Genomic DNA, 26,565 nt, shown 5'->3' on the forward strand with positions numbered 1-26,565 from the left:
GCGGCATCATGGAGAGCGTGTGGCTGTTCGAGCAGAGAGTTAATTATCTGAACGTGCTCCTCCCGAACTTTAATAAAACATAATTTAGTGTACAGACAAAATGGATTGCAAGCTTTTTGTTGGCTACTGTTTTTGACAGGAATAAATCCATTGTTTCACGTATTCCATACGTTATTTTCCATATCAATTCTCTGTGTTTGGATGTGAAACGGTTTGCAGACAAGTATTTTGTCTGTGATTTCTTCCTATTGAAAAGTTGTGTAATGTGTGATCCACTGTTGCTGATCCAGAGAACCATGCAGTGTGAGAAGAGCAGTGATGCGATGACTTTGAAAATAGTAAATTCAAGTCAAGTCACGTTTATTTATATAGCGCTTTAAACAAAAAAGATTGTGTCAAAGCAACTGAACAACATTAATTAGGAAAACAGTGTCAATAATGCAAAATGACAGTTAAAGGCAGTTCATCATTGAATTCAGTGATGTCTTCATTCATCTCAGTTCAGTTTAAATAGTATCTGTGCAATCATTTGCAATCAAGTCAACGATATCACTGTAAATGAAGTGTCCCCAACTAAGCAAGCCAGAGCCAACAGCGGCAAGGAACCAAAATTCCATCGGTGATAGAATGGAGAAAAAAACTTGGGAGAAACCAGGCTCAGTTGGGGGGCCAGTTCTCCTCTGACCAGACGAAACCAGCAGTTCAGTTCCAGGCTGCAGCAAAGTCAGATTGTGCAGAAGAATCATCTGTTTCCTGTGGTCTTGTCCTGGTGGTCGTCTGAGACGAGGTCTTTACAGGGGATCTGGTACTGATCCACCATCTGGGCTGGATATGTACTGGATCCAGGTGACTGCAGTGACCCTCTGATCTGGATACACACTGGATCTTTTGGCTACGGTGACCTCAGAATAAGAGAGAAACAGACTAATATTAGCGTAGATACCATTCTTCTAACGATGTAGGAAGTACACTGGGTGTTATGGGAAATGTTCCCGTTTCTGGTTTACCTAATTAATGCAGCCTAAAAACCCTTTAACGGATTTGGATATTAGAAGTGTATTAGTGTGTTATGTGTAAGCCAGGTTAAATAGATAGGTCTTTAATTTAGATTTAAACTGCAAGAGTGTGTCTGCCTCCCGTACAATTTTAAGTATGTTATACCAGAGTTTAGACGCTAAATAGGAAAAGGATCTGCCGCCCGCAGTTGATTTTGATATTCTAGGTATTATCAAATTGCGTTTGATAATTATAATTGAGTTTTGGGAACGCAGCGGACATTGAGGACTATAATATAACAAGGGCTCATTCAAATACTGAGGTTCTAAACCATTTAGTGTTTTATAAGTAATAAGCAAGATTTTAAAATCTATACGATGTTTGATAGGGAGCCAGTGCAGTGTCGACAGAACCAGGCTAATATGGCCATACTTCCTGGTTCTAGTAAGAACTCTAGCTGCTGCATTTTTGGACTAGCTAGAGTTTGTTTACCAAGCGTGCAGAACAACCACCCAATAAAGCATTACAATAATCTAACCTTCAGGTCATAAACGCATGGATTAACATTTCTGCATTTGACATTGAGAGCATAGGGCGTAATTTAGATATATTTTTGAGATGGAAAAATGCAGTTTTACAAATGTAAGCTAACACCTTGTTCCACACACCTCTTTAATGTTATTTTTAGTGATCTTTGACTGGCAAAGTCGAACATCATTAGCGCCAGCGTGAATAACAATCTTACTGTATTTACATTTGTAATAATCTCGGGCTGGCAATACCATGACTGAGGTGACCTTGAGCAAGGCACCGAACCCCCAACTGCTCCCCGGGCACTGCAGCTTAAATGGCTGCCCACTGCTCCGGGTGTGTGTTCACAGCTGTGTGTGTGCACTTTGGATGGGTTAAATGCAGAGCACGAATTCTGAGTGTGGGTCACCATACTTGGCTGTATGTCACTTCACTTTTACTTTTTATTTTCATGTTCCATACAATAGAATAGCCAATAACTACAGCACTTTCATCAGGTTTCTCACTCGGTTCATTACTGAGTGGGGAGAACCTGTTTAATGTTTTGATCGGAACGGAAGAGCGGTGTTTTGTCCTGCGACCATGCCGTATCACAGTCACCCAGTTGCCCTGCTGCAGAGGCGCTGTTACCGGAACCAAACAATGTACAGGACTCCCTGAGCTAGACGCATTCAAAGCCATATCTAGAGCCCTAACATTCTTTTACTGTCCTCAATTAAAGTTTGGATGAATGTCTCTAATTCTAAAATCTTCTCTGTCAGCCTAACTATTTCCCTGCATTTATCACATTTGAATTCTTCGTTGCCGACAGAGAGAGATAAACTATACATGTGGCAAGCAGTGCAAATAACAATAGCAGGAGAAGCCATTGCTCACCGTGCTTGATGAAAAATTCTTACCACAGTTGTTTGATGAACTTGTGAAAAACTGGAGTGAGAGAGTAGCGAGAGAGGGGAGAGGAGAAAAGAAAAAAGAAAAGAAAACAGTGATAGGCATGAATTGAAATGCTAATGACAAGCTTACGAATGCTAACACAATGCAGGTGCGCTGGACTCACAGATTTAGGATAAACGCAGAAGATCAAATTAATCAGATTAGATTGATAGATAATATCAGAAATATATTGGGGATCAAGTTATATTTTATCACTTTAAACAACAGTGATAGTAAGATAGTAAGCAGGAATAACACTGTCCAATTGTAAAGTGTGAGCTCAGCATTACCTTGAAGTCTCTAGTCTGTCTGAAGACCTTGATTAGCTGGTTCAGATGTGTTTAATGAACGTTGGAGCTAAACTCTGCAGGATAGTGGCCTTCTAGGAACATGTTTGGATACCCCTGATATAGTTTATATAAATTTTCATCAAATGAACACCTTGTAAACTGGCAAATACTTCCCCCTCAAAAGTTGTTATTTTGTCAACCCAGTACTTAGTTTCTCAGGCTGAGTGATGAGCAAGATGGACAATGTTTAGTGAACAGGGGCTTAAATTACAGTATGCTCCTCATATAATGCTATTGTATGGCTTCAGAAAGCTTAAGTTAAGAGAGCTACTTTTATTATAAATTCAACATCATTTTTATCAATTTAAAGTATCCATCCCTGTTCACTCTCACAAGGAAAAAACTGGTAACCCTCTCCAACTAATGAAAAGTGTTCAAATAATGAAAGTCAATTTTGAAACAATGTGGAGGTAAATGATGACAACTGGTTTAACTATTACCTTTGGAATAATTTTATAAACAGACTAATTTTTATAAAAACAGTATATCCTTTTTCAGAATGTGCTACCCTCACAAAGAAAACACATTAACTAATTTAGTCTGAGCAAGGTCTAAATAACTTATCTAACTACACCGGTAGCCAGTCCTGCTGCTTTAGCTTAAGAGTACAGTAAAGATTGCATATACTCTTGCATGCACCATATTTAAAAATTCATACATACACTTTGAAATCACTTACTGTATGTTTCCTGGCTATTAAAACTTGGAGTGAGAAAGCACATTATGGGCTGAAAGCTTCCTGGTGCCTCTCAAGTTTAATTTCATGAAGCCTTTGTCTGTGACATGTTTATGTTAACACATAATCTAATGCTTTCAGGAAACGCCAGGTGTCTATGTATGGCCAAATCAGCCATTGTAGAGCTTTGGTGGGTATGGAATTGAATACAGCTTTCTATAAATTAACATTTAGGTTACACATTGCTGATGTTTTAACATGAATAAGCTTAAAATAATATGAAGGTAATCACAAATCTGAGAACCTTTGCCATCACGGGAGAAGAGTCTAATCTGGCTTTTTTGAGGGAGGCTAAATGTAGGTCAGAGAAACTTGTGCCAGTATTTGTTTATTTATTCTAAAAAGATTGAATTCTTATGAGTTCATGTGGTGTGGTCTAGTGTCCAGTGTTTCGGTGACCCAGAATATTGACATACTGTAAATCATGTTGTAATTGCCAGAATCTGCATTATGTTGTTGTAGGGAGCATCTTCAGAAGCTGTCACCATTGCCAAACCACCACAATGTCACATTTCACCAACATTTACAGTACTATTAATATGAAATGTGTAGTAATATTAATAAATGTTAAGTGATAAAAGTGCAGTTTGAAACATAGACACTTTAAAGATTCAATTAAAATGTTTTATTTTTTATTATTAATTCATTTATATATATATATATATATATATATATATATATATATATATATATATATATATATATATATAGTATGGTGTTCTTTCCAAGGCTGCATTTGTTTGATTAGAATTACAGTAAAATAGTATTATTATTACAATTTTAAAATGATACAATACAATAAAATAAACTGTTTTCTGTTTGAATTATTGTAAAATATTTTTTTAATCCTGTGATGCAAAGCTGAATTTTCATTCAAAGCTGAACATTATTAATCCAGTCTTTAGTGTTATATGATCCATCATTCTAATATTCTGATTTGATGCTCAAGAAAAAAAAAATAAGAATAATATTTCTTAATAATAAACTTAGTAATGCTTAATATATTTTATTGTGTGTGTGTGTGTGTGTGGAAATTGTAATGCATTTTTAATACATAAAAGTATAAATTTCTTGTTTAACATTTGAACCTGGTAAACTGGCAAATTCAGCGATTACATCTTCCAGTGAGATTTTCAAAGATTTATCAGCTAACTTGAATGGGCGGAATGACAGACAGGCAGAGAGAATTCTATAGAGTAGGGATATTTTATTCATGATATTCCAGAAATAAGGCTAAGAGCACCTTTAAAAAGTTAATATTGTCCTTGGCTTCCTAAGACTAAAGATCACCTTGTGTCAGTAGCAACAGTTTGTCAACTATAATTAAGCCATTTTTAGGCTGACTCACCCAAACACAGTGAGTTTATGGCATTATATAAACATTGTTCATTTAGCACTTGGTGCAGAAATCACCAAAAAATAAATCCTAAACTTCTCCTTTATTTAATTACAACTTGATTATAAAAAAAAAATCACTGTGGTTGGCTCTAAAATTCAGTCATACATTTTTTTGTGACTAAAAAACATTGTTTGTCTCTGTGGTCAATGGTGATTTTCATGTCAAGCACACATTTTCATAAACACATTATAACAGGACATGAATGCTGAGAACCAAATTTCCGCCCAGATGACTCACGGTTTTATGGCATGAGAGCGTTATGTGCTCAGCTAATATAATTAATTTTTAATTCTTTCCTGGTTCAATTTGGGGAAGCAGCCAGGACACATTAAAAAGAATCTCAAAAAATTAATAAATCATGTAAACATCATACATGTATAATTGATGCTCTGGAAGTACGCATATATTGATCATGTGACGATATCAACATTCTAGCATTAAATATATTAAGTAATTAACGTGTCAAAATGACATATATGGGTTATCAAATTGATATGAAATGCACTGTCAGGTGTATATAACCGTTCTCTGAACAAATATTATAATACAATAGTCTTTATAATAAAGAAAATGTATATTTTTTTTAAGTAATGGTACGTTTTGGATAACTATCCTTTCCAATTTCTGGACTTAAACTCTCTACTTAGAGCCTAAGAAGCTGAGTCAGGTGTTTTATTAGGTAGATAAAGGAGTCGGACAAAGTAAAGTGAACCCCTGTTAGATAGGCAATATTTCTTTATGGAAGAAATCTTCCAGCTGTCTTTATTCATCTAGATTCATGCAACCAAAATTTTCCAGTGGACTGCTGTCTATCAAAACATCTGCCCGTCGCTTCAGATATGTAGGAGGGAATCAGTTTCTCCCACTTCTCCCCAAAACTGTCCAGAGTGGTTTGATAATATTCAAGTCAGGTGATTTGTTTGCACCAAGATCATAATGGTGCTGCAACTGCCAGGTTTTATTGTCATATATCATTATTATAATTTTTGCATTTTCGCTTTGGTGTCTGTCATTAAAGTTGTAGCAATTGTAGTTCTTTCAGGATGTTTGTGTTGTGAAGTTGTCTGTGGTTGTTTTTTGTGAAAATATATAATATATTGAGATTTTCTGTCACTTTGCTGCAATAGTTGTGTGTTATTTGGACTCAATTTTTCTTAATGTTCGACGGTCCATATTATTCACTTTTGGCTATTTCTCCTTGCTGATGAGGTCTTGCCATATTTTGTGTACACATTTATAATAATGAAAACACAATCAGTTGGGCTGTTAAGCCTACAGACGCTCCTGCTAAATGAGCTTCCATGATTTGCCCTAATTGGAATTCTGACATGGTTCGCTTTTCACCCATGGCTTTTACTAAACACTGCTGAACACAACTTAAACTACACTGATATACAAAGAAAACAATGAAAAATATGAATAAAAGATAAGCGCATTACACATGTAACCTACGATAAATTATATAACCTTTTTAATGGATGTCCACATTATTATGGCACACCCCGCCTCTTTGGTGTGCCTGCCGCAGGACATTCTGAATTGAGCTCCATGGCATGGCAGGAACATAGTTTGCTTTTTCCCGTCATTAGCTTTAAATATGTTTTTGTCGGGTATGCGACTGGGTTCTGCCACTAGTAGCCGCTCCTATAAGGTATAATGACAGCAGACCCTCTAAGCTGCTCCATAATGACGCAACCCTGGAACAACTATCGTTATTGATATTTACAGATAACCGGTTGTTCCCTCAATAAGCTATCCGTGTCAGGTAATCTAAAACCAATCAATTGGTCGACCTCTTACTTTACATACAGTGATTGCAAAGCATTTTAAATTATTTGTAGCGTAAAGTACTCCATTTGAATGTCTGCACAAACACATGCAGTCCACAAATGTGCATTGTAAAGTTGCATCTTTGTCCAGTTTTTGCAATAATTTTTCTCCAGAAGATTGGACTGATAAAATCTCTTCGGACTCTTTTAGATTTAGAGTTAAATCCCAATCTACATTTTCTCATTTGAGAAACCATTTCACCCATATAGTACGTACATCTAACTACCGTATTTTCCGCACTATAAGGCGCACCGGATTATAAGGCGCACCTTCAATGAATGGCCTATTTTAGAACTGTTTTCATATATAGGGCACGCCGGATTTTAAAGCGCATAGAATAGAAGATACTGCAGACAAACGTTTGACTGGGTTTGCGTTATGCATCCACTAGATGGAGCTGTGCTAAAGGGAATGTCAACAAAACAGTCAGATAAAGACACCCTGAGAGCCTTGATCCATATATAAGGCGCTCCGGATTATAAGACGCACTGTCGTTTTTTGAGAAAATTAAAGGCTTTTAAGTGCACCTTATAGTGCGGAAAATACAGTAATAATGCAAAATCTGCCATTTTGTCCAACAAACAAATCAGACAGCGGGGTAGATTAACATTGGCAGACTTAAACTTGAAAAATGTTGTATGTGCCACTTAAACTGAGTCGCTACAGTGATTAGGTAAACGATATTGTTTGAATTTCTTAAAAATTACCAAATTTGAAAGTTAAGACTGTTTCATACCCGAAGTAACCTGCTGTTGGCGTGTTGTCAGATTCCTCTTTTTTTCTGTGATGTGTTTTTCGCAGCGTGAGAACATGATATGTGGGGCGTTAGAGCGGCATGGCTTGTCGGACGTTGCAACAGTAACTAAATAAGTCTTTGCGAAGGGTCAATTGGGAAGAAAAGACAATCGCAACTTCTCTTTTCTAAAAATTTTTAGCGGTCCACCTGGAAACAGTGCCATTGTGATCCTAAATTCCCTCATGGCAGAAGAAAGTCATATTTACAACTGTGAGAATGAGTTTTTGTCGGGATTAGCTAAATGTCATCAGTATGAAGGTCATGGCTATGCAACACTAGTTTCTTTCTTCTGTTGAACATAAAAGAAATCAGTGGGACCAGAAACTTCTTGGTTACCTACATTCTTCAAAATATCCTTTATCCTTTAATTTTACTTTCGTGTGTTGAAGCCATTCCAAGATTGGGAAACTGTGAACAATGTCTGTGAAATACCCATATTCTTTTTAAGCGACCAGGTTAGTCCTACAAATCAACGCCGACTCAACCACTGATTTCATGAAAGGGTATCTGTTCGTTCGATCAGTGGTTGATGGAGTGGTGCGTATTCGGGAGAGTTTTTGCTGTTTCATTCGGTGGCACAGAAATTACATACTGCTTTTATTTTGATGCTGTCACCTTTAATTATTATAATTATTAATATATATATTTATTTATTATTAATAAAGACCTTTTGTAAATGTTCAGACTATTATGATCAGATTAGTTTAGAAAGAGGACAGAACAGAATGAAGAATCTCTAGTTATAATCACATTAAGTTTTATCTCACATCCTGCCCTTTCCTCTTCATGAATATTTTGTTACTGAAGAGCTTTGCATTTTCCTATTGATCATTTCCTCATTATTTCTCCCAGGAAATCTCGGTGCAAAAAGGCTGAATATTTTTCACTGTAATTGCTGTAAATGATCTAAATCACTGTCTGTCATTATTGGGCTGTCAGTTCCTGAGTTAAGGGACTGTAATAAGAGGCTCCACTGTGTGAGCCATTTATTTAGCTGAAGATAATTTGACTCTGGAGATTCCAGCGAGGCCAGCTGAACGGTTGCTTCTCTTCCCAGGTGTTTGCATACGCACAGCATGTGTAGGAGCACTGTAGCTGCGAATCAGCTCTTTTCCAAAAGACATTGGGTAGTGAAGCATGACTTTTTGGCTCTTGACTAACATTCCCAGCTGGTGACTGAAGAGGAACCCTTAGGTTTCAAGATGAATCTGCAAATTCAACTGACAGACTGGATTTTTGTTTGTCAGATTTTTCAAACCAAAAGGGCATTAGTTCCCTCAAACAAATAAACCAACAAATGAAAAAGTATCTATATGTGAAAAGATTGTCTATCAATCCTTCTAGCAACCAGCCTAATGTTAAAAAAACATTATATTTTACTTTATAATTGTAAAGGGTTTTTACTAGTAACTCACAGAAGGCTAAAAACTACAGTGAACAATGATTTTTACAATAATTTAGCTATTAGCTGCTGCAGGGTCTCCTATTGCGAAATTGATATTAGTAGTATGAATATTTAAGTACTGTAATGAGACTAATTACTTATGGTTATCATAGCAGACCCAAATAAAGTTATACTTATTACACGGACTACAATTTTTTTCAATAACACTTTATTTGAAGGTCCAGTTCTCGCTATTAACAAAACAATTAACTATGACTTTTGCCTCAATAAACTCCTAATTTGCGTTTCTAAGAAAAATATCCATATTCAAAACGTAATGATCATCTAGCTTGCACTCACTGTTGTAAACTAAGCAGTTCCGGGGGTTATGACGTATGAGGTCAGCGTTGCTCATCTGCTGCTCAGAACAGAAGTGACGCAGGCGGAAATGCAGTGGAGAGATCATGGTCAAAACCACGGTCAGTAATAAGAAGTACAAAATGGCTGGGCTGTCACTTTAAGTTCGAAAATTGATCGCACAATCGATCGGACCAACCAAAAAACGGTTCAAAAATGAAAATAGGGAATCGATTTTTCCACCAAATATGTACACTATTAATTTTAAAAGAATTAAACAATTAAAAAATATAGATGTAACAAAACTCATGTAAAAACAAAAAAGATGTAACAAAAGGGCAGTATGCGTTGCGCAAGCTAGACAGAAAATACCAGCAATTTTACGTGCCTATAAAACCCTCTTATGCTGCGTTCACACCAAACGCGAATAGAGCGTCTGGCGCGAATGATTTCAATGTTAAGTCAATGTAAAGACGCGTTTACAAGCGTCTGGAGGTCTCGCGGCGCGGTAGATGTGAATTCGCCTCATTCGCGCATCACGTTACAGGAGATTCTTAGTTATGAAAAGGACCATTGCAAGCTGACAGCGACCGGCTTTTGTGGTGGAAAATTGGCAGTAATACCCCCACCTTGCACAGCTGTACCTGAGTGTCCCTGGGACATCAGTGCGGTCGGAGCGCGTCTTCTCGACAGCTGGACATATAGTGAATAAAAAACGCTCTGCTCTGGACCCCGAATGTTGATCGACTTGTTTTACTGTCCAATAAATGTGTAAAGGCACTAGCCTTTTTGCGCACTTAATTATGCCTGCCTAGCCTAAGTGTCGGTTACGTTCAATAGAAAAACACACATGGCTTGTTCACAAGTCCATTTAAAGTTTCATTTTTTTGAACAGTTGTTTGAAATGGATTGAATCATTATTTAAAATTATCTTGGATATTTTTGAATTGCCTAAATCATAAATGCAGCCGGGTTGAAGCCTGCAGTGATGTTTTTCTTTTGTTATGGCAGCCGTCCCCTCTACACATATATTTTTTCGAGAATGTTGCACTCCTGTTGCTGTTTGTTATTCTGCACGAAACTTCATGCCAATAAATAAGAAATATTGCTGACTTGTGCGTTTCCAGCGCTCTCTTTATGTTCGTCCGTTATTTGATGTTGAAAAAGGAAACGTCCTTTTCTTTTTGACATGGAAAATCGATTTTACAATCGATTCAATGAACACTTAATCAAAAATGATTTTTTCACAAAAGTGACAGCCCTAAATATATATATATATATATATATATATATATATATATATATATATATAATATGTATGTAAAGTATATATATATAATGTATCTATGTATGTATGTACAGTATGTATATTTTGAATGTTTTCTTTTTCAAATATAACATACAGTGACTTAGTAATGCCCAAAATAAATAAATATTGTTTATTTAGTTTTCTTTGTATCCAAACTTGCAAATAGAAATACCCATTTTAATGCACTTGTACATTTGAGCATTCATAGGATGTGATTAATATAAAAACATTTTTCCATGTTATGATATCATCGATGATTACGGTATCTATGCTTTCGGAAAATATACCATAAGAATAAAGTGCTACATACTACTAACATTCTACATAGTGCTGTGGGAAAGAGTATCGAGCTCTGAATTAGAGGTCTTCACAGGTCCAAAAATTCGAGCCCGAACCCGAAAGAGACCCGTAATGTATTACACCGAACCGACCCGGACCCGTCTATTATTTCAAAAGCTGGACCCGGACCCATGTAGATTCGAGAAATGCCTACCCGGACCCGACTCGGACCCCTCTATTATTTGAAAGCTGGACCCGAACCCGCTGGGAAGACACAGACCCGACTGGACCCGATTGTCACATATTCCACCTTAAATTGCTATTACAAGTCAATAAACCTGTTGCAAAAAATACAACTTTTTTTCTAACCTAATTTAAGGAGCCGTAGTTTCTCTTCCTTGTACCTGACTGTCTGTGATGCATTAAAATCCTCCGACAAGAAAGTTATCCATGTTATTCCTCTCGTTATTTCAAGTCCGAGCTTAATCCACTCATTATTTCAGCTTCAAAAGTCTGCTTGATGTCACGGTAACGACTGCACATGTACATTCTGACTCGAGTTAACTCGCATAATAACTTCGACTGTTTGCCCTTTTGAACTATAATAACGATCGCTCGTGTAATGCCATGGCTGCTGACCTTATTTATTTGCTATCATCTCTGTGCTCTCTGCTCTGCACCGAGTCTGAATCTGACCACTAAAACTTTAAGATTAAACGGTTCATTTATATTATTAAAAAAATGGTAGAAAATGTAAAGCGCGGTTTGTCCCTCACTGGTTGCCATAGAAACATGACACACGCTCGAGACTGCACATGCGTGCTAGCCGGATCAAGCTGAAATATGCTTTTTAACATAATCTGAGCGTCATCGAAAACATTCATGTGACAGTTCACCTTGATCTTGTTGCTGATTTGATATATATTAAATATGAGTGTGTCAAGTCTGCAAGCATTATTACCGTGCGTGCCCTTGCATTAACTCTGAGTCTGCGCACTCTGCTTCTAACGGCCGAGAGAGAGATCGCTTTTTTTCTTTCTTTTTTTGGCTCACACTTTTCTTTTCCTAATTTTACAAGTTGCAAGTTACAAGAAACACAAGCAGTGTGTGATCACGGCCGCGTGTTCTCCGAGTCAGATGACTCCGATCACACGGGTATTACACACATTGTTAAACAGACCCGGGACCCGAAGTAATAGATTCGGACCCAACCCGGACCCAGCTGATCATTTAAAATATAGACCCAAACCCGTATGGGTCCCGGGTCGACGGGTCTCGGGTGCACTGTGAAGACCTCTACTCTGAATGGCTTGGGTTCCCACTTAAACAGAGAAACTTCACTGACAGTCACCGACTTAAATTTATTCATTTATCAGATGCTGCTTTCTGGCTTACACATGAGGGGAAAAAACAATTTATCAGAAGTCACTATAAGAAAAATACAGAGTTTGGCATAACTAGAAATATTATGTATAAGCCTAATCTTTTTTAAATATCTATGGCATTTTAAGATTTGATTAATTATTAAAGGAATGACCAGGTTTTCCAAGATCTTTAAATATAAACAGTCTTGATTTGTTTTAAGTTTTCTTATTTGATTTTATACACTGTCAGAAATAGGGGTACAGTAGGAGTCCATTTCTGTCCCCCAAGGTACAGTCTACACTAGCGTACCCCATAGGGCTTATTATTGGACCTCAAGGTACATGTATGTACCTTTTTGAGGGTCAAAAAGGTACATATATGTTCCCAAACATTAAAAGGTACATATATATATATACCATTTCTTTTAAAGATTAAGGTACAATTTGTAGAGCCAGCCCTGATTGGCTGCTTGAATCTCAATTTAAAAGAACGTTTCTGTTTCTTTCTTTTGGCGGAGAAGCAGTCATAGCATGGTTACGCATGGTTCTTACCAGATTTGGGTAGTCCAGGGGCCAAAGAGTAAAAATCCTGCCATATTTTTGCTCCACCCATGAACTCAGCAGATGATTTCATCAGAGGAGGAACCAAGTCATTCCTTCCAAGTCACAAACGAGTCTTGAGTCAAATCCCAAGTCCTCTAAGAGTAAAAGTTAATGAGATAATTAAGTGACTAATTAAATGAAGATGCATTAGTGATGAACACCTGCTGTTTACAATCTACATCAATTAAGAAAAGAGAAACACAAGAATTACAACTGACTTTAAGCACAGCCTTGGATGAAATCAATTGAAAGGAAAAAAAAACTTTGCCACCATAATTGTGGTGAGTATTTGCTTCAGTTGAGCTCTTGAGCCTTTAAGCAGTTTTTAAAAATATGTTTTTAAGCAATTGCGTTGTTGTTTTGCAGCAAACATTTGTGCAATGTGATCTAGTGGGTGTCTTGTGGCTTAGTTGTTGGAGAGGACTGCAGTGTATTCACTGCTCTGTGTGTGTGCACTTTGGATGGGTTAAATGCGGAGTACGAATTGTATTTGTAATTCACAAAAAAGAGAGAAATCTCATTATGCAAATGCCACCATATAATGCTTCAATATTAAGGAAAAAATACATGTTTTGGAATTAGGCTTTTAGCCATTAACAGTTATCATGTGATCCTCAACAGTGGTGAAAATTATTATTCATACTGCAGTGCATTATGGGAGTAATTCATGTATTGCAACATGAAGCATTTTGTTGATTGTCACCATTGTAGAGATTCATATGCTGGTTCTTGATATATGTGTGTCTCTAAAGAGCACTGGAGTTCAAACTTCTATTTGTGTTACACAAATGTAAAATTCATAGCCTGTAAACATTAGAGCAATGCTTTATTTTTGTGCATGCTGTAGTTTCACTGGAGTTACTCAAAACCTGAAAATGTGAAATGGAAAAAATATATATATTTAAGATATAGTTAAACTAGCTCATTGTGACTATATGTTCTTCATATGTCACAGATCTGTCTTCTCCACAACACCACATGCAGAGCTACAGAGAGAGATCTAGCACAACAAGTCAAGGGGTCAAGAGCACAACTAAACCAAACACTGATCTCCATGATGGTGGCATCATTTTAACCAATAAAACATCAACATCTGATCCTCTGTAATTCTCAATAACAGCAGGTGTCAATCACTAATGTACAATCATCATTTAATTAGTCACTTAATTATCCCATTAACTTTTACTCTTTGAGGACTTAGGATTTAACTTGAGAGTCATTTGTGACTTGGAAGGAATGACTTGGTTCCTCTGGTGAAATCAGCTGCTGGACTTTTACTCTTTGGACCCTGGACTTCCCACCTCTGTACAAAACTGGTCTCTTAAGGTACAAATCACAAGGGTCACACATGCCAAGGGTACAAATGCTGTACCCTTGAGGGTATAGCCCCAGTGACAGGCTATTCTACCCCTAAAGGTACAATTATGTACTTTATTTTCTGAGAGTGTTCCCCTTAAGGGTACAGCTTTTGTACCCTTGGCATAGGGTACATAAAACATCAACATCTGATCCTCTGTAATTCTTAATAACAACAGGTGTTAATAATTAATGCACACTCATCATTTAATTAGTCACTTAATTATCTCGTTAACTTTTACTCTTTGAGTACTTGGGTTTTGACTCAAGACTCGTTTGTGACTTGGAAGGAATGACTTGTTTCCTCCTCTGATGAAATCAGCTGTTGAGTTCATGGGTAGAACAAAAATATGGCAGGACTTTTACTCTTTGGCCCCTGGACTCCACACCTCTGGTTCTTTCAGGGCTTTCAACCAAGTAGGTCCTTCAAAAAATATCAGAAGCAGGCATAGAAGTAACCAACATCGAGATGTACTGCATTCTGAGTCTATTCCATTGTTTTGGCAAATCAAGTATCTTTTTAACATAGAAAAATGTTGAATCCTTTGTTCTATGAGCGCCACTTTCATGCACGCAGTGTCAAGGTTGATAAAAAAAAAGGACTATACTGAAACATGAAATGGATTTTCAGGCAAATTGCACTCACTCAGTAGATGATCATTTCTATGTTATAGTTAGACATTGTTTTTAAAATGAAAAGGATTTAGTAAATTCTGATTTTAATTCAGCATGTGTGTTAATATATTTAAAATATTTTCTCATTATAGTCAACGATTGTACCCTTTTTGAAGGGTGAATTTTTGTACTGTTAAATAAAGGTACAAAATTGTCACCACAGGTACAAACCTGGTCTCTTAAGGTACAAATCACAAGAGTACAAATTTGTACCCTATGCCAAGGGTACAAAAGCTGTACCCTTGAGGGTACAGCCCCAGTCACAAGCTATTGTACCCCTAAAGGTACAATTATGTACTTTATTTTCTGAGAGTGTATGAAGTCATCGTAAAGGCCCCTTTAGGGTACATTTTATGAGGCTTAAATTGTGGTTTATAACAACTCTTTGTTTTGTGCAAAATATGTTGCACATCAGTGCCATTACAAGCACTTCAAATGTTATCTTCTAATGCTCAAGCCATAAAAATCCCACAAACTTGTGTTTTTAAAGACGCTAATGATTCACACTCACTGCTTTAATAGTAAGCTTTTTGCTTACTGCCAAGATCTCCATCATTACACACTGTTATTGTACCAAAATGCTTCCTCTGAAAGTGTAATGTCCATTAATGAGGATGCTCCTCCTAATAAAGATGTAAAGTTAAGAGGATATGCTGGTGCCCAGCAGGATTTGTGGAGACACCACGGCTAATTTACAGAAGCATTAGGACTTAACAGAGAGGAAAGCTGAGTAATTTAATTGAAGCCCTTTAACTAGGACAAACATGCCTGTAAGCTATCACGAGATATGGAAGTGAAAAGACAGAGAAGTGTAATGCTGAGAAGCTTTTGTGCTTCACCTGCCAAACTTTAGCACTGACTGCAAGGTCTTGCCTAAGCAAGAGTTGTTTGGCTAGCAAGAACTTTAAGAATTATATTAACACTCTGTTATTAAAGTCTTCTATATTCCACCTACAATCTATTAAGCTAAACTGAGTGCTTGATTAGACGTTCCATTTCCAGGGTCTCAGATTAAATGGGAGTAATATTTTTTAAATGCTTTTATATTTGATCATACTGCCAAGATTTAAAGGGTCAGATCACCCAGAAACTTGCATGCTGTCATCATTTAGTCCTTCATGTCATAAAAAACCATAAGACTGTCTTTCATCTTCAGAACACAAATGAGGATATTTTTAATGAAACATTTCTGTCCCTCCAATGAAAGTTAATTCCTTTAAAACTTTAAATCAAAAAGTTCATAAAGATACATTAAAAGTAATCTGAATTGAGTGTTTTAAGAAACACAAACTCTTTATATGATATAGAAGATTTACTTTACACTTTTATTCACACATAAACATTCATCACACATAAACATTCATCGATGCACATACATAGAGCACATAAAATATGGTAAATAGAAGCTCAAACTTGCTTGATGCAAGTGTTGTCCTTTCAAGTTTATTAATAATTATATTTTAACAAAATTGGATTGAAAATGCAAATAAATTTTTTTTTTTGGGGGTGGGGGGGTTATTTATATCTCATTTAATTGAGTTGCTTTAGCATTGTAGCATACTATTGTTTGAAATGTTTATCAGTTTAAAAAGAGGATACACGTGTAGGAAGTATTGCAGTGTACTCTGCAGTATGCTAATGTAGCCGTTCATTCTGAACATAGCCTATGTCTAACCTTAGATTAGTCGATTTTAATCCATCTAAAAAATGTTAAGAAATTAAAATGTAATCTTTTGTTGTTGTTTACAAAGAGTAGCACCCTTAGTCTTTGTCCATAAAGAAAAAAAAAACATTTTGTTTTGTTTAACCCACTAACAAACCCATTTTTGTTTTGCTTAGGCCATATACAAACAGATAAAACACCCCAGCGTGCCTTTTAAAAATTTAGGCCATCACACCGGCAGCAAGGCTGATTTACGACTTCATTTATTGTTGTTTTGCTGTAGGGTGCTGTCTATGAAAGGAATGGCTGAACTGTGGATGAGGAGCTAAGAGATGTGTTATTATTTCAGTATCACTGAGGCAGCCAATCTTTCTACAGATATAGAGAAAAAAGAACATATTGGGATATTAAAAAGTCTAAGAAAAGCAGACAAACTGCTAGATTTCTTAGTAAATATTGCAGATAATTGGCCTATTTGTGGCTGTTTATGAACATGAATATAAACAATGAATCAGTTTTGCTAAATTATGCTTTTAGTATATTGCATCTATGTGGATAAAGTTGTATATATACTGTATTTATATATCCAACTTTATATACAGAGCTGGAGATAAAATAGTAAGGTACAGTAAAGTTGGATATACTTGTAGTAGTTGTTGGAGTTATTACTTTATATGGTATTGATGATTATGAAACCTGTAAGGGTTTATTCAAATGAAAAACAGTTTGGTTTAGTAACAAGCCTATTATTCGGTGATGTGTCTTGTTGTCATGGTTAAATGATGCACACAAGGTTAAAAGTTTGATCATATCACATACCCCAGTCGACTGAAAGTCATAGTATGACATAACACATTGTACATGGTTTATAAAATCTTTAGTTCACTAATGTGCAAGAATCAGGCAACTGTGGCAAGGAATGAAAAACTCCAGGTAATGTTAGATAATTGATAGAGAAAAAAACATTGGGAGAAAACCAGTCAACGTAACATGGGCAAGTTTGGCTGATTTGCTGATATAATGACTCAAATACTATAAAATTTCTGCATGATATTTAAATTAACCACACAGAAAACCGAAATGAGTGCATCCAGATTGCTTGTTTTAACGGCTTTGCACCAGCCGAGCAACTGCCATTGGCTTGTCACCACAGACTAGTGTAATTTTTTTTTTTTTTTTCAGGACACCACCAAATTATATCTCCTTTAAATCGCTTCATCTCAGCAAAATTTAGTGTGTATGATCATCTTATGATACTCTTCTGTTTCCACAGGGTGTTCAAGAAGGCTAGTCCAAATGGAAAGGTAATATTACATTAATTTTGTCCCTCCTTCATTTCAAACTGCAATGTTACTGTCAGTTGTTTTGATTCTGATTCTGCTAAGGTTTTCTGTCAGTGAGTGCAGCACAGCCTGTTATGAAATGGTTATGACTGAATAACCACAAATATTGAGCAACAAATTACCTCTTGTTCCAAAATTTGATTTGATGCTTGTGACATGGTTAGCCAGATGGATGGGTCCCAGCTCGTAATGGTTGTGCGGTTAGCATTTAGCCACGAGCCTATATGTATCATTAGCCAGGAGACGTGCTGTGCGCCGCAACAGTCCTTGAGCAGGAAGCGGGCGTGGGGTGAATATGAAAGAGGGGCATGTGACTCAGCACAAGATCGGCACAAAACAAACGTTACAGAATCATATATTCGATTGAGACATCTCAGAAATGGCCTTTGATAGAAAATGCACTAAAAAGACAATTTAGTGCTCATAACTTCAAACGCATTAATTTTGCAGGGGTTAATGAAAGGTAAATATAAAACTGCATACGCAAAATGGCACAAATGAACATTTTAGATCAGTCCAAACTGTTCTGTCTTTGACTTTTTTATGTGTTGTGCTAATACTGTCGTTTCATGATTGCCTTTTTAGTTAACTGTATACCTTGGTAAGAGGGATTTCGTCGACCAGGTGGATCTCGTGGAGCCTGTCGGTAGGAAATAAGATACATAATCTTAACTTATAGTTTCACTTTTATGTAGTGATCATATAAAATTGTAATTAACATGTCATAAATATGTATGTGTACTTTGTGATTACATAATGAAGCTGCTTGCAAATACAGTTGATTAAGATTACTAATTTACTAATGTAAATTATTAAACTTACGTTATTCAAACCTAAATTATTCATCAAAGAAAAAATGTTATCACTTCACCATATTTTGGATTAAACATTAAAGTAATAATATAACAATAATTTCACAGCTAAGCATGTAGCATGTAAGCACTTGATATTTTAGCTACTGTATAATGTATTTTCTGTTCTTGCAGATGGTGTGGTTTTAATTGATCCAGAGTACTTAAAAGAGAGAAAAGGTGAGATTTTTATTTTCTGAAAGCATCACAGTATAGCAATAACCAAACTGATACTTTGCTGAAGTTCCCTGCCTCAAAGATTTTTCTCCTCATTTTCACATGACCCTTCTAAAATTACAGAAGAGATCTCTGCATTACAAACTTTGCTTAGATTTGGACGATACCAGCAATCATAAATCAGAGATCTCAGTATGAACTCAAACCTCACTCATTACATCTGTCTCCGAGTCTAATATCCGAGCTGTGCTTTCTATATGAATTATATAGCTCTGTACACTTCATGTCAATAATTTTCCAATTTGTTGATGGTTTCTTTCATTAGGAACAAGAGGTACAGAGTACAAAGTTGACTGTAAAGATTGTAAATCCATTTACGATACAGTTACAGAGAAGTTTGTTTTTATTCTTCCTCAGTTTTTGTGACCTTGACATGTGCTTTCCGCTATGGACGGGAGGACTTGGACGTTCTTGGCTTGACGTTTCGCAAAGACCTCTTTGTGGCTAACATCCAGGCATTTCCTCCTGTGCCTGAAGAGAAAAAGAGCTTGACACGTCTACAAGAGCGACTGATAAAGAAACTTGGAGAACATGCTTACCCCTTCACCTTTGAGGTGAAACTTCTTATTTTATTGACATGATGCCAAGTATGTGATATTGGATTCAGTTTGGCCCCTTTGTCATATTTGTGCTATGATTTACATTTTATGATAACATTTTCTCACAGATCCCTCCGAACTTACCCTGTTCTGTCACGTTACAACCAGGGCCAGAGGATACAGGAAAGGTACATTTTCCTTCAAATAATGTTTCATGATGTTGGGTTTGATAGATAAGTAAAATGGCTTTGCAGAATTCTCAGTTTCACACTCTAGAGTAACATTTTCTTATTCCTATCTGCAAAGGCCTGCGGGGTTGACTTTGAAGTGAAAGCTTTCTGTGCAGAAAACGTTGAAGAAAAAATCCACAAAAGGTACAGCCTTTCACAATGGCACCCAACTAAATAACTGAAACAAAGCAACACATAAAACCTTCTTTTAAACATTTGTCAGAATGTGTTTTTGGAAAATATGGGAGACAAACGAGACAAAATGATTTTCGATTAAATGCATATGAGAAAGTGTCTAATTATGATAGATAATTTCATTTACGTTGGGGTTTTTGTTATAAGGACCCACAACAAACACAAAGCAACATGCTCGAAAACCACTCACACTAGCTGCACATCCCACTGTCCTGGCCACCACTCACAACATAGATTTTGTAAAAGTCAATAAATGTCACACATTATGATATGTATGCCCCATTTACTGCCATTTTACAGGAATTCAGTGCGTCTTGTCATCAGAAAAGTGCAGTATGCTCCAGAGAAGCCAGGCCCACAGCCAATGGCTGAAACCACAAGGCAGTTTCTCATGTCAGATAAACCTTTACACCTGGAAGCCTCACTTGACAAAGAGGTAGGATTTTCTGGGTACTCAATATCTGACTTTTGAAAAAAAAGAAAACATTACAGAGTTCTGCTTATTAGTAATCCAAGTTAATCCAATGACAACGGGTACATCTAGTGATGAAATCAGAGTATTACAACTGAAATCCTGCAGGCACAATGTTACTTGTAGAAATAGTAGTATTTAATAATAATCATATTTTCAAAATCAATTAGAATCAGCATAAATCTATCCATTGTAAAAATTATTAATTATTTTCAGTGTAATCAGAGTTGAGAAAACAAGAAAATCTCACACACTATCAACTTGCAAAACATGAAAAATACTTTAATAGCAGCGTTTCGATCGTATGATCTTCATCGGGCATCAACTTTGTATTCAAACTCCATTGTATTTAAAACAACATGATAAATTACAGTGAAGAATCATCAATATCCAATCAAGATTAGTACTTAAATAATCATTAACACCACACCACAATGTTAACTCCACAATTACATACATCGTAAATGCAATATATATATATATATATATATAATAATATAAATATAAAATAATATTATTAATGATATCATATATGTAATACTCATATTTCATAACATCACATTAAATAATGCTTCATCATTCATACCCAAAGGTGATAAAGTCTGAAGGGTAAAAATCCAGAACAATTTGCGTCTCTGTAAGAGCAATTCAATATCGCCGCCTCTAGGTGGCACACTCACTTTCTCAATCCCACAGAAGCGTAAAGAGGAAACATTTATCTTGTTTTGCAAGTTGATAGTGTGGGGGATTTTCTTGTTTTCTCATATTTTGACTATATCAGTCTTTCTTCCTACGCACCTATCTATGACCTACAGGTGTGCGACGCTAATTGATCAGTATAATCAGAGTTAAAATATGGCTATATATAAATATTCAGCTTTATCAAAAAATTTAGGAGACTGAAAGAAATTGAAAGAAATCAATTTATTGATGAGAAATATATAAACCTGGTTGTTGTGCATTCAAAACATTTAGTTTATTAGTACAATAACAGAAGTCTTGCCTGTTTCAAATATGCACCACATTAAGTTATTTTAAAATGGTATAATTCAAATGGATGGAAATTTCATATTCAAATACATGCATCTTAAATATTTAGCCCGAATGTAGATATAATATAATTATGTATATTTATACTTATATACTTTCTTCTTCTTTTTTTTTTTTTATACAAACACATATTTTTTTCCTAAGCTCTCATTTACTCTTGTTGTTTGCATGACTTTCTTTGTGCTTGATGTCTTTCAGATTTACTATCATGGTGAACCCATCAGTGTCAACGTCCATGTCACAAACAACACAAACAAGACAGTAAAAAAAATGAAGATTTCAGGTCATTCAATTGTTCACAGTGGACAGACTTTGTATTAACACTATTGTATAGTTAAGAAACAATAACACTTATTTGTATTATTGTAGTGCGTCAATATGCTGATATCTGCCTCTTCAACACTGCCCAGTACAAGTGTCCCGTGGCCACAGAGGAAACAGAGTAAGTCCTCTGCAAACTGGACACTCAGCTACTGTATGAATACTCAAATTTACATCTGAATAAATTCTCTGTGCTTTGTTCCTGTTCTAGTGATATTGTGGCCCCCAGTGCTACATTTTGTAAAGTATACACTCTCACGCCTTTCCTTGTGAATAACCGAGAGAAACGCGGCTTGGCTCTGGATGGCAAACTCAAACATGAAGACACAAATTTAGCCTCCAGTACATTGTAAGTACAGTCTCTCATTTGAAAGTGGATATCGTTTCTTGTAAGGTTTGCGGATTCACCTTTCCATGGCATTGTTTCTCAAAGGTTAAGAGAGGGAGCTAATAAGGAAATTCTGGGCATCATTGTTTCTTATAAGGTGAAAGTGAAACTTGTGGTGTCTCGTGGAGGGTAAGTGTGCATTTTGGTTATCCTGTGTGGTGTGTGATTCTGGAATAAACTTTACAATAAGATTAAACAACCTTCCTACTTCTGATAGCAAAAAAGCATTTGCAACACTTTCTCACTCCCATCTTTTCACATACTGATGCCTGGTCAGTACCCCTTGGCATCACTTTTTAATGAACGCTCCATTGTTTTCAGTTGTTTATCACAGAATATCTCTTTTCGGCGGCACTTGTTTAGTTTAAAAGTAGACATGTCAAGCTTTCTATAGATATCTCTCTCATGTCTCTTCGTTGAGTATTCACGGAGTTACAGTTCATTTTAATGACGTGTCTGTAAATGAAGATCAGCGCAGACAAAGGCTGCAGACAGCCACCTTGTTTGTTATCTTTATTTTATAAATGCACAAAGTTTTGTTGTTATTATGTCTGTATACAAAAAAAGTAGACCCTTTACAGATTCGATTGATGTATTGCTCTTATCTGTACGATTAAAACTGAAAGTGTAATTTAAGTTCTTTTCGGGGTTATCAGGAGAAAATGACTCATAACGCGTATACGCGTTAATCGACCCCAGAGGGTTAAAGCTACCAACAGATTTAAAGTTAAAACAATTTAAACAGCAGCATGTTTGACAATTACAAAATGACAAAAAAAAACAAAAAAACTTTTTTTAAATATCATGATTTTATCATTATTGTTTGTCATGTTGATTTTTCTATTTTGCAAGCTGTTTGAAAGCTTGTTACATTAAGGTAACAATATATGAAAAAGTATGGTGGATATTTAGGCTAAAGTGAAAAAAAAAAAAAAAAAACCTTGACCTGATGGTAAAAACAAAGGGCATTATTAACTGTCTTTACATTTATTTGGAAAGATGAAGCTCGTGAGTATGGAAAGGGGCGCTACATTTCCAACGAGTGCTTGCGGTGATCTGCCAATTACAATGCACTTGGTCAATTGGCCAATCAGAGCAGACTGCGCTTGTCAGAAGGAGGTGACTTTATAGAAAATGACGTGTTTGAGAGAGGTGGGGCATAGAGGACCTACAATAATGAAAAATAATGTGTTTTTTGAACATTAAACAATGTCAACATATTCTGTTACACCAAATACACAAAATAATGATCTTTAAAAAAGCATCATATGACCCTTATAAATAATGATGCAAATGCCAGTAGTTTGACAAGCAATATAATGTAAATAAAATTGCTGTGGCTGTTTAAATTGAAAATCATACCCCTACAATTATAAGCCAATATGCAATTTCATCATATTTATCACATCATTTTAACTTTGTGTATGGTGGACTATACATTTGACAAAAAAACTTCATAACAACATGCTAGGAATAATTCAATATAACTAATTATACGTTTGGTATGTTTTGGTCATTTTAAACATATTTGTGTAATGAGACAGGAACCAGCCAAAAACATGGACACAACTGATCTTTTGGATCATTTGAAACATTCATTCTGATGTGCATGACCTGTAGTTTATACAATATATATATATATATATGTTTTTTATAAAGATAGACAGATAGGTGGCTAGATGGATAGATTTATTCATTCCAAGGATACACTGAAATCACTGCTAAATCAGTACAGAATGCTTATTATTGTAATTTTCAGTAAGATCATATTTATTTTTTTATTTTTTCAGGCTGCTTGGAGATCTTGCCTCAAGGTACAATGATCTTTACATTTATTCTTACCAGAAATTCTTCTTCTGTTTAATGTGTGCAGTTGTTTGACTCACTCCCCTTGAACCCGGATTAAAGCTGCTCCATAGTGAATTTCATTGACTAGGACTGACCATATACTGAAGAGTCCGTCTTACACAGTTGACTCCAGCCAATTGTGCACATTAGAGATTACTATAAGTAGCCAAGCCTTTGGCTGGAAACACAGACAGACTCAGACACTTGAGAAGATGCCATCAATTACTGGACCATTTGTGCTGATGCTTTTAGGCCAGTGGTCCCAGCACTCTGTTAGCACCTCATGAGGGGTGGAACTGAGGTTTGGGCGCAGCGTAACCTAAATAGGTCAGGACTTACTTGGTTATCATGCCTCTTGGATGCCTTACTCCCATGATTTGTTTCCCTCTCCAGTGATGTTGCCGTTGAGCTACCCTTTACATTAATGCATCCCAAACCACTGGAGGAATCAATCTACAGAGATGGTATTTTACAGATTTTTATCGGCTTTCATATTTCTCTTGTTTAAAAGTAGGGTTTATTTTTACCATGATATCAGTGACAGCACCTAAAACACATACTTTCCCTTATACAGGGAGTATAAAATGTATAATAAAATGTTTTGAATGAAGTATTAAAATACTTATGATATACATATAATATATATATAAAATGCCCATTACCTACAGAGTGCCAATCAGTATTCTCTCTACAACCTTCTTGTTTTAGCTCCAGAAAATGATGCCCCCATTGACACAAACCTTATTGAATTTGACACTAAGTAAGTGAAAGTCTTTTGCATGGTGTAATTGGACTTTAACCTACTAAACTGTTCTGAGTCTTGTGGTTATACACAGTTACATGTTATTCTTCTGTGTTTGTTTGTTTATTCAATAATTCAGTCATTTATGTATACTACCTGTCATAAGTTTGGAATTATGATTTTTTTTTCTTTGCTTTCATAAGAAGTAAAAGTAAAACAGTAATATTATAAAATATTATTAGTTTAAAATAGCTGTTTTCTGATTGTTTTTTTGTATAGTGTAATTTATTCATGTGATGCAAAGCAGATTTTTTTGCTCCATTACTCTTGTTTAGTGTCACATGATCTTTCAGAAAATGTTTTGCAAGTATATTACAATGGATTTCAGCATTGATAAGGATAAGACATGTTTCTTGCGCACCGAATCAGCATTAGAATGATTTCTGAAGGATCATGTCACATTGAAGACTGAAATAATAACACTGAAAACTCAATTCAGATTCTATGCCACTAAGTGATTCTTGTTCTTTACAAAAAAAATCCCTTTGTTTGATTTTAACTAGTGCTGGGCAATGATTAATCGCGATTAATTGCATCCAAAATAAAAGTTTTTGTGTACATAATATGTGTGTGAACTGTGTATATATAATTTTGACACATGCATGTATATGTTTAAGAAACATGTTGTTTATAAATTATATTTATATCCAATAAATTATATGAATATAAATATATACATGTAATTTTTTTAAAATATATATATATATATATATATATATATATATATATATATATATATATACTGTATGTATCTTTTAGATATACATAATAAATATATATTTTTTTATTTTTATTTTTTACCAAAGCTAATTGATGAGAAAAAAAATATATACATATGACATCCCCAAAACAGTAACAATTGCTCAGTGCTCACCTGTCTGTACTTTGTCAACTTCTTGTTAATAAGAAAAAAATAACAGCTTGTAATGCACAACACAAAAAATGCTTTCAGGGAAACACAGCAATTGATGTTTCTCAAATTGTTTGTCCCTAGTGATGATGACATCATCTTCGAAGACTTTGCCCGACAACGACTGACCGGGGCAAATGACGACAAAGACGAAGATGAGGAGGGTGTCGATTCGCCTAAACTGAATGACAGATAGATTGCAGATAAGAGTTTCCTGTGTTGTGACGATACATGAGACCCTTTTGAGATAACCAGGAGAAATGGGACACCCTTTAACACACTCACAGTGATGCAGTTGTTGTGTTCTTGTTCACATTTGTCTCTTCCATCCTGCAAGGGTGTACAGCAAAAACTTAAGTGTAGAAAATGTGACGTTGTCCTCAAAGCGATTAGAAGGTGAGGCTTTAGTTGATAGGCCGGCCACTGAGTGCCTCGGGTATTTGAAGGTCTTTTAGAGTTGTGGCAATGGCTTCTCATCTTAGCTAAATCAAACGTCAGTGGTAGCATGCCTTTGTTGTTGCTAAGTTTTATAGGTTTTTCCTGGGCCGTGATTTCGTTTTGAACCATATTTAATGTAAGGAATTTCTTGTTTTAAGTAATGTCAATGGAACTGTATTCAGTATTTTTATAAAAGCTGCCAAATTGAATCATCTTTATGTCTAATGTCTCAAATGAGAGCTTTTGAATCAGTCACGCAGGGCAAAAGTTATTATTATTTTTTTTTTACTTTTCAATAAAAAAAATTATATCTAAAAGCTATCTTACCTAATAAAAGTTATGGATACTCAATGCAACAACCATTTATGAACATATTTTTT

At 35.6% G+C, this 26,565-nt stretch overlaps 1 protein-coding gene across 1 annotated transcript in view; it reads left to right on the plus strand.

The window, feature by feature from the left end:
• The window catches only part of arrb1 (arrestin, beta 1), a 41,991-nt gene extending 15,626 nt beyond the window's left edge, over positions 1-26,365 (plus strand). Inside the window, exons 2-16 of the mRNA XM_059514913.1 lie at positions 17,835-17,865; positions 18,490-18,550; positions 18,891-18,935; positions 19,350-19,546; positions 19,660-19,719; positions 19,838-19,905; positions 20,257-20,392; positions 21,677-21,761; positions 21,848-21,920; positions 22,011-22,148; positions 22,233-22,316; positions 23,978-24,001; positions 24,429-24,499; positions 24,744-24,795; positions 25,832-26,365. Coding sequence (XP_059370896.1) covers positions 17,835-17,865; positions 18,490-18,550; positions 18,891-18,935; positions 19,350-19,546; positions 19,660-19,719; positions 19,838-19,905; positions 20,257-20,392; positions 21,677-21,761; positions 21,848-21,920; positions 22,011-22,148; positions 22,233-22,316; positions 23,978-24,001; positions 24,429-24,499; positions 24,744-24,795; positions 25,832-25,943 — 1,237 coding nt within the window. The 3' untranslated portion in view covers positions 25,944-26,365. The remainder of the gene's footprint in view (positions 1-17,834; positions 17,866-18,489; positions 18,551-18,890; positions 18,936-19,349; positions 19,547-19,659; positions 19,720-19,837; positions 19,906-20,256; positions 20,393-21,676; positions 21,762-21,847; positions 21,921-22,010; positions 22,149-22,232; positions 22,317-23,977; positions 24,002-24,428; positions 24,500-24,743; positions 24,796-25,831) is intronic.
• Positions 26,366-26,565: the final 200 nt, after the last annotated feature.

This window comes from Carassius carassius, chromosome 28, assembly GCF_963082965.1.
Source record: "Carassius carassius chromosome 28, fCarCar2.1, whole genome shotgun sequence".
In the NCBI taxonomy this organism is placed as follows: Eukaryota; Metazoa; Chordata; class Actinopteri; order Cypriniformes; family Cyprinidae; genus Carassius; species Carassius carassius.